The sequence below is a fragment of the Dromaius novaehollandiae genome, chromosome 9 (genome assembly GCF_036370855.1).
Source record: "Dromaius novaehollandiae isolate bDroNov1 chromosome 9, bDroNov1.hap1, whole genome shotgun sequence".
NCBI classification, from domain to species: Eukaryota; Metazoa; Chordata; class Aves; order Casuariiformes; family Dromaiidae; genus Dromaius; species Dromaius novaehollandiae.
The window spans coordinates 22021818-22034173 of NC_088106.1; the positions used below are offsets into that span (position 1 = coordinate 22021818).

The 12356-nt window shown below is 36.5% G+C and overlaps 1 protein-coding gene across 3 annotated transcripts in view; it reads right to left on the bottom strand.

Moving 5' to 3' along the window:
• ACSL3 (acyl-CoA synthetase long chain family member 3) overlaps positions 1–12356 on the bottom strand; it is a 57511-nt gene that overhangs the window by 17236 nt on the left and 27919 nt on the right. For all 3 annotated transcript variants that reach the window (XR_010390515.1, XM_064516924.1, XM_064516923.1), the window contains 6 exons: positions 6391–6500; positions 4410–4548; positions 2381–2531; positions 1281–1404; positions 942–1013; positions 23–162 (listed from right to left, as the gene is read on the bottom strand). Coding sequence is in view for 2 of the 3 variants with exons in the window: in XM_064516924.1 (XP_064372994.1) it covers positions 23–162; positions 942–1013; positions 1281–1404; positions 2381–2531; positions 4410–4548; positions 6391–6500 (736 nt within the window). In the remaining variant the exon portion in view is untranslated. The remainder of the gene's footprint in view (positions 1–22; positions 163–941; positions 1014–1280; positions 1405–2380; positions 2532–4409; positions 4549–6390; positions 6501–12356) is intronic.

The following is a 12356-nucleotide window of genomic DNA, read 5'->3' on the forward strand; positions in this document are numbered from 1 at the left end:
TAAAAAATAAACTTAAAATTACCTATCACACAGTGGGGTAGTGTAGCCTTTGGAAATCTGTTCCATTTTGTAATTGTAGGCCAATATAAATAGATTCCGCTGGAAACTAGTCATTTCATTCACTTTATTCATGACATTTTTGTAGATCCGATCCATAATTTCCTAGTTACATAAAAAGATTAACTTTAACTCAAAGTATCAGCAATCTTAAATTCAATACAACTCAAAGAGAACATGACCTACAAATTCTAGTATATTTCAAATGAGAAATCACTCCCAGTTGCTGCTTAGTCCATTGCTAAAGGACAGCAAGATCTTTAGGGAAATTGAGGAAAGCAAACATCTGAGTAGGAGCACTGCTCAACCTTAATCTGCCTGCTGCCAACTATCTTTATTCTATGAAGTACTATGCAAGTGGGAGTCCATTTATCTCTTGAGTAGCACTTTGCACTCCACTGAAATTATTGTGAACCAAGCACACTGCTAAATAGGCAACTACTGTCTTTAAAATGCTATGAGGTGTAAAGAATATTTTCTCTTCCCACAAAAGGCCTAATAAGGTTGTCTCTCCTGCTCTTTAAATCATCAAAAAAGTAAAGTCTATGCCAAGGGCCACCTTCATCACATGATGGCTGCATTTAACCTATGTGTGTACGTGTGTGTGTACACACATATACATATATACACACACAGTGTTTACTGTCATGAACATGTAACTAATTAAAAGTGTCAATCTAAACCCATAACTATTTAAATTTTTTCAAATTTTGACATTCATATGGTATTTATCCCAACATATATATAAATACAGAAAATACTGTTAAGCTAGCTTAACATTCAAGGTTCTACCTTTTTATTTTCAAGAATAATTGCATTAATTTTGTTGTTAAAAATTTGAATTATGAATTATTTTAAAAGTGATTCATCTTTCAGTCACTTACCGGGACAGCGGCCATTAGTGTTGGTTTAAGTGTAGTAACATCACCTTTGCTTCCTTTCTTTATTTTAGAGGACTAAAGTGAAGAATAAGTTAACTGGAGGACATATCCAAGATTTTTAATGTGTGAAACAAAACTATATAGTACATCTTGCAAATTATCATTTGTATTTATATTATCTTTTAGCAGTTAAAACTAGTCCAGAATAGTAGCTATAACCACCAAAATCCTATTTCATAAGTTGTAAAAAAGGAATTTGCTGTAACATTTGAAAAAAAATATTATTAGATCTAACATGACTAATATTTTACTATATGGACTTGACATACATCAACAACATACCTGGTCAGCTAACGTCTGAGGTGATGAGTAGCCAATGCGGCATCCATGAGACAGACAGACAAGTTCAGCACTCAGCTCCAGAACATGGGCAAGGGGCAAATAGCCAATATAGATGTCTTTTTCCCTGTGAAGAATCGTTAAAAGATAGGTTTATGCTGTACTATTAGAGTCCTCAGAAAAGTCAGTATGCTGAATTTACACAGAGCTTACTGAAGAACTGGAAAAAGTGAAAGAATGCTTTTGAACTTAAGGACACATTTCAAATACTGGTTTTTGATTCAGAAGTTGTGTATTACCCATTGCAAGGTTAAGGAAAGTGAACAAAGCGTGACATTTCTTCATCCCAAAACAATTAACAGTATTTTATGCTTGCAAAGGTAACTCTGTGGACAAGATTAAATACTGCACCAAACAGGAAAAAAATATAATTTAACATTAATGAAAGGAAGTACTGCTTAGGGTAGTTTGCAACCCCTCTGTGCAAAGTGGTCTCACAGGCTTTAGTATCACATTTTAAAAGATTCATCTCAGTTACTCTGTTCAGAATACTGCCATTTGACTTTAAGTTCTCTCTTAGCAATGTCATATTTTCAATTGAAAGCTAAAATTACTATACGGACAAGCAAGTAAGTAATCTACAGTAATTCCTTAGAAAAATGTGGAAGAGCTAGTAGTAAGAGTGCTTCAGATAAACAGCTTGCATTTCTGGCACACAGGAGCCACCTAACCAGGCAAAGCTTGTCTACGAGGATGACTTGTTTTCCTCAAGTGACAATCTAAGAATGTAAACCAAACCAAGAACATCAAAAATCTCATCACTTACTGCTCCATGTAATGAGGGTTGCTAGGTGGTGTGGGTGTGGGTGTAACTGCGTCTTTTCTTAGCAAGCTCAGCCAACACAAGGCACTCCACAGCATACCGTCTTCCCCAAATACAGAAGACGAGAGAACAACCAGCACATGAAATAATCATGTCATTTAATGCAGTACTGGAAGATGCTCAGACAATGTGCAGTAGTATGGTGTGTCACAGACAAAGCAGTATAGAACAGATAATCTAAAATTACATCCAAGTACAGGAAAGCATTGTTGGTACATACCCCAGATTAGGAATCCTTTCAGCCATTCCAGTTATACCAGCAATTATGTTGCAATGGGAGATCATAACTCCTTTGGGAACTCCTGTGGATCCACTTGTGTACATGATTACCGCAATATCTGAGGGTACAGGCCTTGCTTGCTGTTTGTTTCCTGTAATTTCCAATAATTTTTATTGAAAAAGAGAATGTATAATGTGTGGAAAACCTATCAGATTGGAAGATCTTCAATACTAATACATTATAGCAATTGTTCTGATACATAACTACATAACTGTCACTATTACATTTCGCTTTCAGTTAAAAAGATTGTGGTCGAGCTTATGTGCCTTCACAGAGAGTGAGCACTTCTTTGTATTAGCTATACTTTGAGTGACTTGAATAGAAAAATTGCTGTCTCTGTAGACTAGTATGCTTCCTGTGTTCCTGCAGAGGAGAGGAAAAACGGACAGAGCTTTAACTTCTCCTCCAAAATACCACTGGGCTTCATGTTTTTAAGGTATGTTGCACTAATTCTAGCTACCGCAATGTAAATCCTCATTTACAAAGCTACTTTGTCATGAGCTTTCCCAGCAGAGTGGCAACACACTGCCTCATTCATAGCACACACAGCAAGGCACTACTGAGCTGACGTGAGGTCCAAATTCTGTAAGTACTTAAATAAAGTTCAATAGCTTTAATAGGATTAAAGCATTTAAGTGCATAAAGTAAAAAAATCTATAAAGTGTTTTTCTTAATTCCTAAACTAAGAGCAAGAAAATAAAAGAACAATTATGCAAACTCTCCTCTGAACATACATCATGTGCAATACTTCTGGCATAACATACACATTAAATGAGAACAGTGAAAACACATTTAATAGTTCCCACTCACTGAACCCTGTCCATTCCGTACAATAAATGACACAGAGGAAAGAAGTATAAAAGGAGCACATTTACTTAATATAATGCTAATTGAACGTGCTTGACCATAAGCAATTTTAACTGCAGTATTTCATAATTTCTGAATGGACGACTTGACAAATGTAATGTTCCTTTATTACAGTTTACAGTATGCGATATTTAAAAGATTAAAGGAGGATTATATCTCATTTTACATAGCACTTGGATTAACAAAGCCTGAGCCACTCAAATTATAGCATAATTTATTCTGTGAACGTTGCCTGAAACAGTTTTAGTAGTACATAGAACTGGCACATCAAAAAGGGAAGACAATCTTTTAAAGAAGCTGAGAGTTTGAGAGCCCACCATGCTGGGAACAAACCTGCCATTTCCCTGAAAAATCAACAGATGGATTAACCACCCACCCTGCTTCTACAACAGAACTCCATCCAACATTTATATGCCTTCAGCAATTAACAGATTCTGAAAACACAGAACAAGAACAGAAGAAAGCAACCACTGAATATAACAAAATCTTAAAATACTAAATTTAGCAACTCTTTAGAGCCAAGAAAATTTGTTACGAGTTAATTAGAAGTCTTTGAAATACTGATTTCTAATTCTAAAAAGTTAGATCAATCGAAAACAGAATTCCAGAAATTTACATAGTAATTTGATGTTTTCAGAAATGCAATAAAAGGGATTGAGTTCTGAATCTATCTAGATTTAAATAGCTATTTTACATTTTATTTGTGAATTTAACAAAATTTAACAGTTGCAAATCACTCATGTCATTTGCCATAAAATGTGGAGTTACTTTTCTCCGTGTGTTCCGAATAACCCGTTTTTAATAAATCTGATTATACAAATACATTCTAAATTCCTATCCTAGCCCAAAGATTATCCTAAAAATTATTCTTCAACCTACATGAAATTTGTTTATATAGAAGACAGTTTTCATTAAAAGGATTTGACTCTACTTTACTGAAAAAGTTTGTTGTTATTGGTTTTTTTAATTAAAGATAAAGCAGATCAGAAAAGGCTAATCGTTGCATAATTTCCTGAGACCTGCAATTTCCCCAAGTTTACTCAACAGGGTCAAAGTAGGACAACAGTTTAGATGATCCACATAGAAAGCAAAGATTACCTACCAGTGTCTGCTTTGGCCCCCATAGCTTGCACAGAGGCCATAGTGTGAACAATGACACCCTTGGGAAACTCTGACCATGTTGTTGGTTTGCCATCCACTGTAATAATATGCCGCAGTCGTGGAACTTGAGAAACGATTTCCTGTGGAAATGAACATTTGTTCAGAAAGCAAATGTGAGGTCCGTGCCAACAAGGAAAAAAACTCTCTACTGTATACAATGAAAAACATTGACTTAAAATATCAGAGGATTTAAAATACTGGAGGATAACCTTGTCTAGCTCAGACAATTGCAAAGTTTGAAACTTTCTGCCCTTAGATTTGCAGGACTAATTGAACTTTCCACCTAGAAGTCCAAAAGTTTTTTCAAAATATTTACTAATCTGAGGCTTACTTCAAGAAATGCCCACAAATACAACAGGAAAGATCTGTAGAGATAATTGCCTTTCCACTTTCATAGAACACTGACAAAAAACCTCACGGGCAACATTGAGCTCACAGTAATTCCTATGTTGTTTCTTGATTACTGGACTATTTAAAATATGCAGCAGCTAACAGAACACAGAAAGTGATTGTTCAAGCAGCAGTTAAGCATTACAAGCAAAATGTGAGTTCTAAAACAACTATGAACACTCAAGTGAAAGATAATTATCACCTCCGGCAGAGGAAGTTCATTCTCTCACAAAGCACATTTATTTTAGCTTGTAACATATCCAGTGACATTCTGGTAACTTAAAAGAATAAATAATGTTTGGGGAATTCTCATTCAAAAATGCAGTAATGCATAGTTTTTAGTTAAACAACTGTATTCCTCTATGTGAAAGGTCTTGTTCCTACAAAATATAGTAAGATGAAGTTCATGCAGATTCACTGCTCTGCTTGCATGTTCTTCTGGGGCAGTACGGTCTTGGAATACAGTGGGGACCCTGCACTCAGAGCTTTGCCAGATGAACAAGTGACCACAGAGTTACCATGCGCTAGTTCCTTTCTATTCTTGCTGGCCTGGCAGTAACAAAAGAGGGGCAAGTTACCTGAACAGTAAGTGCTTCAGGGCTATAGCATAACCACAGACAGTTTCCATGCAGTAACTAATACGCAGTAAAGACTGGCTGACTCTAACCCATTCATACTCTCAGAGATCAAAGCCTCTGAAGAAAAGAAACAACTGAGTCCAAAAAGTTCTTCTGAAAACAGCCAAGCAACTTCACTGACCTGTTACGGCACTTTAGAGTTTAAAACCAGGGACTTAAATTTGTGCATCAGTCAGTCTCCCAGAATCCTAATTATTTAAGGCAGCAAATTGAAAGCCCTAACTACTGTTATCACATTTCTGATTCTTATTTAATAGAAGTTTAGTCAGACAAAATACTTTTTTTAAACATGTTTTTTGACTATTCTGGTGTATTTTCTTTTTAACTAACATGCTAGGTATAACATCCATACCAAAAATAAAACAGGAAGATCTTCTTTAAACTACTTTAATGAAAATATTTACTGAGGTTTCCTCAACACTGGAAAACAACACTAACTATTCAAGGATTAGTCTTCAGATTAGAGAGTCATTTTCTGTTGGGATGACATCCAACAATAAATCAGGAGTATTATCATATTTAGCTATTCATATGCAGTTTATGCGTTTTCTGTTCCTCCCATTTGCTTCAGCTGTCAATCTTTTACGCCACTAAAACCACCCGGAAACCATGACACCTTTTTGTAAAGGTGTTGTTCCAAGTGGCATTGCTTCTCTTCAGTAGAGCTATTCTCCTATTCTCAGAAGTCATTCAGAGCCTAAATCCCACCGAAACTTAACTACTACGTTATCTGTACATGAAGACAGATTATATAAATCTTGTTTTAAAAGAAGTATCTGCACTATAAAAGGGCAAGAAAGTTAGTCATTGCTTCATACAGCTACACAGACCTTTTAACAATAATGAACCAGATACACTGGAGAAAGATTCACAAATAAATAACATTTTTCTGACCTTCAATTTTGTTTGCATCAATTCTTTACTAGTAATGATGGTGGTCACCTCTGTTTCATTTAATCCATGTACTATTGCTGGGCCTCCCAGAGTAGCATACAGAGTAACAACTGAAACAAAGAGAAGAGAAAAAGAAAAGCTTGAATCTCTATTTTACACTTTTTTTGTAAACTTGAAAGGCTTCATGCTATTCTACTTATGTGAATCAAAATAGCAAAAATCTGTTCATCAACATTAGTATAAAGATGGAGTAGTTTCCTACTTTAAAAAAAAGTACATTACACAGACTTAAAAATAGTGCAATTTTTCAATGGCTCACAAAAGTAATAAATAACGAATACCGTCTATATGACTGTTTACTATATGTCAAGCTCTAACTAGAATTATCAAACCCACTCCTGTGTAATTCTCTTCTAAACCTACTCTCTGATCTTCATGGCTTTTATCATTTTAAATGCAGGCATCTGATCTTAATTTAATGCATACTTCACAATGTTTAACAGTCCTCTTGTACACAGGAAAAAAAGGCAGCTATCTGTCTTTTTAGAATTCCTATATTCTGTTGCTCACTGTTTAGACAGTGAGTCTAATTGCACATAAGGAGTTATTAAAACATTGTAATACATGTAATCAACAGATTGATTCCCACACTCAGTAATAAATCTTTAACTATCATATTCCCTTATCTATTTAAAGCAAGTTAATAAAGGTTTAATCACCACAACCATTAGACATATAACTAACACTGAGAGAACACAGTATCACAAGCAAAGAAAAGTTTTCTCTAACAGTCAATTCCTTAAATGCTTTGTGTATTTTAAGAGTAGCTCATTAGGAACAGTGTTAAACCATAATTCTATCATATTAACCATTTTAAAACCAAATTTCATTTTCTGCCATTCTTATGGGAATTGCTTGAGAAAAGAGAGTGAGTTATACATAGGAGAAGATTAAGGGAAAAAGAGGCAGTTCAGGAAGGAAGGGAGATATTGCTCTTAAAACAAAGCTAATTTTCTATTTTCCAAACATATTACAAAATGAGAGTATAGCAATTTAGTATAGCTCACATCTCAAAGAAGTTATAAGATCAATTATCACAATCATTAAAAATTACAACATCAATGCTAGAAGTTTTGTCACGAGATACCTGAATTTCTTTTGTACTTCAATCTAGATAGTTCACTGAAAAATTAAACATGACAATTATTAAAACAAAAGACCCTATTATAATTTAGAGATTTAACTACAGTACATTTACTGCAGAGAAAGAGAAAACTCCATTGCAGTCTAAGACTTGAAATTCAAAGAGTTTGAAATTCAAAGAGTTACTAACTCAGTATTGGCAAACTAAGGAAGAACTCAAAAGCAGACAGTTTCCTTGCACAGAAAAGTAAATAGTTGACCTCTACTTATTTTTTCCTTGTTAAAACAGTCTATCATAGTTCAGAACTGTTGCAGGGCAAATGCACATGCACAGTGTTTGCTTTAATTTGGTGGGAGCAAAGTCCAGAAGAGTGCCTCTACTAGTTCCCACGAGCTCTCCCTACTTACTTTTGTGACCCCTGTTATATAAACATCTAGCAGAAATTCAGTTTCCCCAAGCCAACAAGCACAACTGAGACGCCACATCAGCTGGAAAGAAAAGTATAATCTCTCAAATAACCATTTATATAATTAATTACTCATCTACAAAATAAATACATAAAAAACAACTCATACTTACATGATAGAGCCAAAGAAATAGAGAGATATACCATTTCTAAGATGGTGTACTGATGCCATGGAGAAAGAAAAGTGAGCAATCATTCTGGTCTGTGAAATTCTTCTCTACACTAACACCTAAAACCTTTTTCAGACACATCTGAGAGTGGTTTAGGTATTTAATTTTTTCCCCTTTTCTATTGGAGTCATATTGAGAAGGGTTTCTTTTTGTGCTTGTCTTTACATAAGCAATATTACAAATAAGACATAAATTCAAAATTTGTATTTGAATTTATGCTAGGAATACTACTAAGAAATGTCTGACAAAAAGAAAAATCTGTACAATGCTGAATCTGCCACCTCATTATACAAAAGCAAAGCCTTATCCCCCAAAAAACAAATAGAATTTTTGCCATTTACTTCTGCAACTAAAATTTCAAACCAAGTATGTCATCCTCCATCATATATCCAAAAGAAAAGGCAAAGCATACTTTTAAAGGCTTCAGCGAAATCTATCCTGACAAAAGCACTTCTGCTGAAGCTTCGGGAGGGCATGACTGACCAGCGGATGCACACCCTTTCCTATTTATTTCATGATTTAGTTACAGACTCAGGTGTTCTATCTGCTCACACTGGTGAAGAGCGCTTCACACAGCTGAGGAAAAGATACTTAAAAAAAAAAAAAAAAAAAAAAAAGGTATTTGTTAGCATTCTTTTTCTATTTTTTAACCAGCAGTCCCTTTCTACCTCCTGCAAGGCTTACTTAGCTTCAAACAATGTACAAATATGTAAGGAGAGCGTGCAGGTATTTCTAATCATCAAACCCTTTGTTATCTGCACAAGCAATACCTAATTTAAAAATGATTTTACTCATGTTAATACTAACGTACAAAAGGCATTCTCTCCAAGACTAGATAGGAAGCATGAGTAGCTTATGTTGGCATAAATTTTGCACATGTACCATAAAATATAATGCATTTCACATTCTGAAATAACATCACAACACTATCAGAACAGTTTGCTCTCACAAAATTTGAAAACTGAAGCTAATAAGTTACTTAGCAATGTTTTGCCACATTACTACTAAAACAAGTGAATTTTGTAATTCGATCTGCAAAATGACTACGTGAATACTGCATGATAGTATCATCATCTGCCAACACACAAGTCAGCCAAGTTCATGTAAGATCACATACAGCTTACACACTAAATATCACGTCAGACAGTGTGCTGAAGCACGTCTCAGAAAGGGAATTTTGAAACATCAATCCAACAAAACCAGAAACACATGCATACCATTCTATACACGATATCCACTATGTCAGATGTTTTCAAATTACAAAATACTCCTAGAATTTGTAAATGTCCCTTACTTCCAAAGATAAAACAAATGACACAAACATTTGTATTTTATTCCCGAGATGGTCACTAGGAATTTAATAGATCCCAAAAGCAGTAACAGGGAACCGACACAATATATTGCGAGAACTGTAATTACAAACCAAGGCAGACATCTCCTCTGAGAACAGCTTGTGCAGATCTCTATTCCAGGAGAAAAGTTAGCAGCAGTTGCTCAATGAAGAAAGGGCAAAAATATGACCGAATTTAGGTTGGAAAGCACCTGTGAAAGTCATATAGTCCACCCCCCCCCCCCCCCCCCCCCCCGGCTCAAAGCAGGTCACTAGAGCAGGCTGCTCAGGGCCACATCAAGCTCTGAGTATCTCCAAGGATGGAAACTCCACAACAACTCTAGGCTTTGGTTCTGGCATTTAATTACCCTCACAGAGAAAAAGGTTTTCCTAATACCTAAACAGATTTTCCTGCGTTTGAACTTGAGTCTGTTACCTCCTGTCCTACCAGAAACACATACATCATGTTTTCCAATCCCCTGACCATCTTGGGAGCCCTCCACTGGACTCTCTCCAGTATGTCAATGTCCATTTTGTACTGGGAAAACCCAAACTGGGCACAGTACTCTAGATGTGGTCTCATCAGTGCCCAACGAGGGGAAAGATCACTTCCCTGAACCTACCTTGCTACAGCTACCTTGCTACTACAGGCCAGGACACTGTTGGTCTTCTTCACTGCAAGGGGGCACTGCTGACTCATGTTTAACTTTCTGTCCACCAAAAGCCCCAGCTCCTTTTCTGCAAAGCTGCTCTCTATCCAGCCTGTACTGGTGCATGGGGTTATCACAGCCCAGATACAGAAATTTCTATTTGCTTTTGCTGAACTTCATCGGGTTCCTGTTAGTCCATTTCCTCAGGCTGCCCTTACAGAGAACTGAACTAGATATCAAGGAGTGACAATGAGATGGACATTTGAAAACACATCCCCCTACAGCAAGTTGAGATCATCACTCAAGAGGTTTCTCAAGGAGAAAATTAGGCTTATGACTCCTATGCATATCCTGGTACATAGGATCAGACTAGGTAAGAGTACACAGCAGGCTCTCTCGCCATGGTTGAGATGCACCTTGGACACAGTTAGGCCCTTCTACATTACTCAAATACAGAGAAAGGAGGAGGCTTGGCTCTGCATCTGTTCCCCTGTCTCTTGTTTCAAAGGGGAGTGAAGCCAAGCAGGGTCAGCTCCAGCCAGGCTGTCCTATTCTGCCACTCCTCAAAGGCATTTCCAACACACTCTGCAACTGCCAAGGAAGCTTGTTCTCCTTCTCGAGTATACTTAGCTTTCCCTCAAAACAGGTAGTGGTCTCAGCAGTAAAGCAGCAGAAGACTAAAGGATAAGTAAACTGGAAGTTACAGAATGGGACTAAGACTGTCATCAGAAAAAAGGGCACAAGACACTTCTCTTATGGTCAATCCATGAGAAAATGAGGAATATCACTCTAGCAGATATCAGAGAACCTCATCTCAGACCACTTCTAGGGTTCAGGATCCAGCTAACATAAGACAATTTAGACACTGTGAATGACAGTGAAACTGATTACAGACAGCTCGCCCAAACCAAATGTAGGAGAGCAGTCTTAGAGTTTCAGAAGTAGAAGTTAGGACTCCTCAAGCCTGTCCTTGAACGCAGTCTTAAACCAGCATTCAGGTTAAATTAGGATTTAATAAAGGAGATGCAATGGAGTGTGATAAAGTTCCACTGGAAATAAATGGCCAAAGTACCTTTAGGATAGGAACCATTGGGCCACTCCATGAGAAAATAAGCAGATTTGAGTTTTAATAAACTTTGGAATAGAATGAGGGCCACGCTTAACATTTAGCAAACTACAAATAATGGAGTGACAGTGCCCCTGATATTAGAAGGCACACTCTAGAACAAGTTGAGGATGGTAATGCCTAACTTTCTTAGGGAGAAAATTTGATTCCCAAGTCTTCAGTGTGGTCTTGTCATCTAGGGCTAAGGTTAAAGGAAGGGATAGAGTTCAATGAAGACAAGTTAAAAACAGAGGGTAAGTGTGGCACTGAAGAGAAGAGCCCAACAGCTGTTAAGGGCACTGACCTTTAGATTACTCTGCAAGAAGATAAGGAACATAACAGCACAGCGTGCCACCGAACCTTGTCTCGGGATGGGGGTAGGGTAGGTAACCAGACACTAAGGAGCATTAATGAGACTGACGTACGAACACATTCCCTGCAGTAAGGTGAGGAAAGGATCCAACAGATTTCTCCGTGGAGGGGGATGAATGAATAAATAAATAAATAAATAAATGAGGCCCAGCCTAAGGTCTGAGTTAAGGAATGGCTCAGGGTTTCGCAGAGAAGGATTTACTGACCAACACTCTTTTTAGAAAGAGCTCTCTAAAGTAAGTTCAGGACTTATTCATTCTTTTTCATTTTGGGAGGGGGATAACAGCATGATAAACTCTAACTCAGATCAAAATTGAAGAACTGACAAAATATCCAGTTAAAATAAAACTTAAAGGCATACATAAAGGTTTGACATCAACTCCTTAAACTGAATCAATGAATTTATATGTGATTTTTGTTTGTTTTTAGAAACCTGGGAATCTGTACTGAGGCGAGAGTACTGAGAAAGTAAAGCTCTCTGTTACAAATTCATTGAGCAAGATACATTTACTGAAACCATACTCCAGCTGCAAACAGATACACGTTTCCACAAAACACTACAAAGTGCAGAGTCACTACCTTGTGCAGTAACGATTTTTTAATTTGACATTTTAAATGTTCTATATCCTGATTTTAATTTATATGAGCTTTTCTTAGTGTTTAAAATGAAGTAAGGAGAAGGTTTATTTTCAGATTGTGCTATAAAATAAAGAGACATTAAAATTTTAA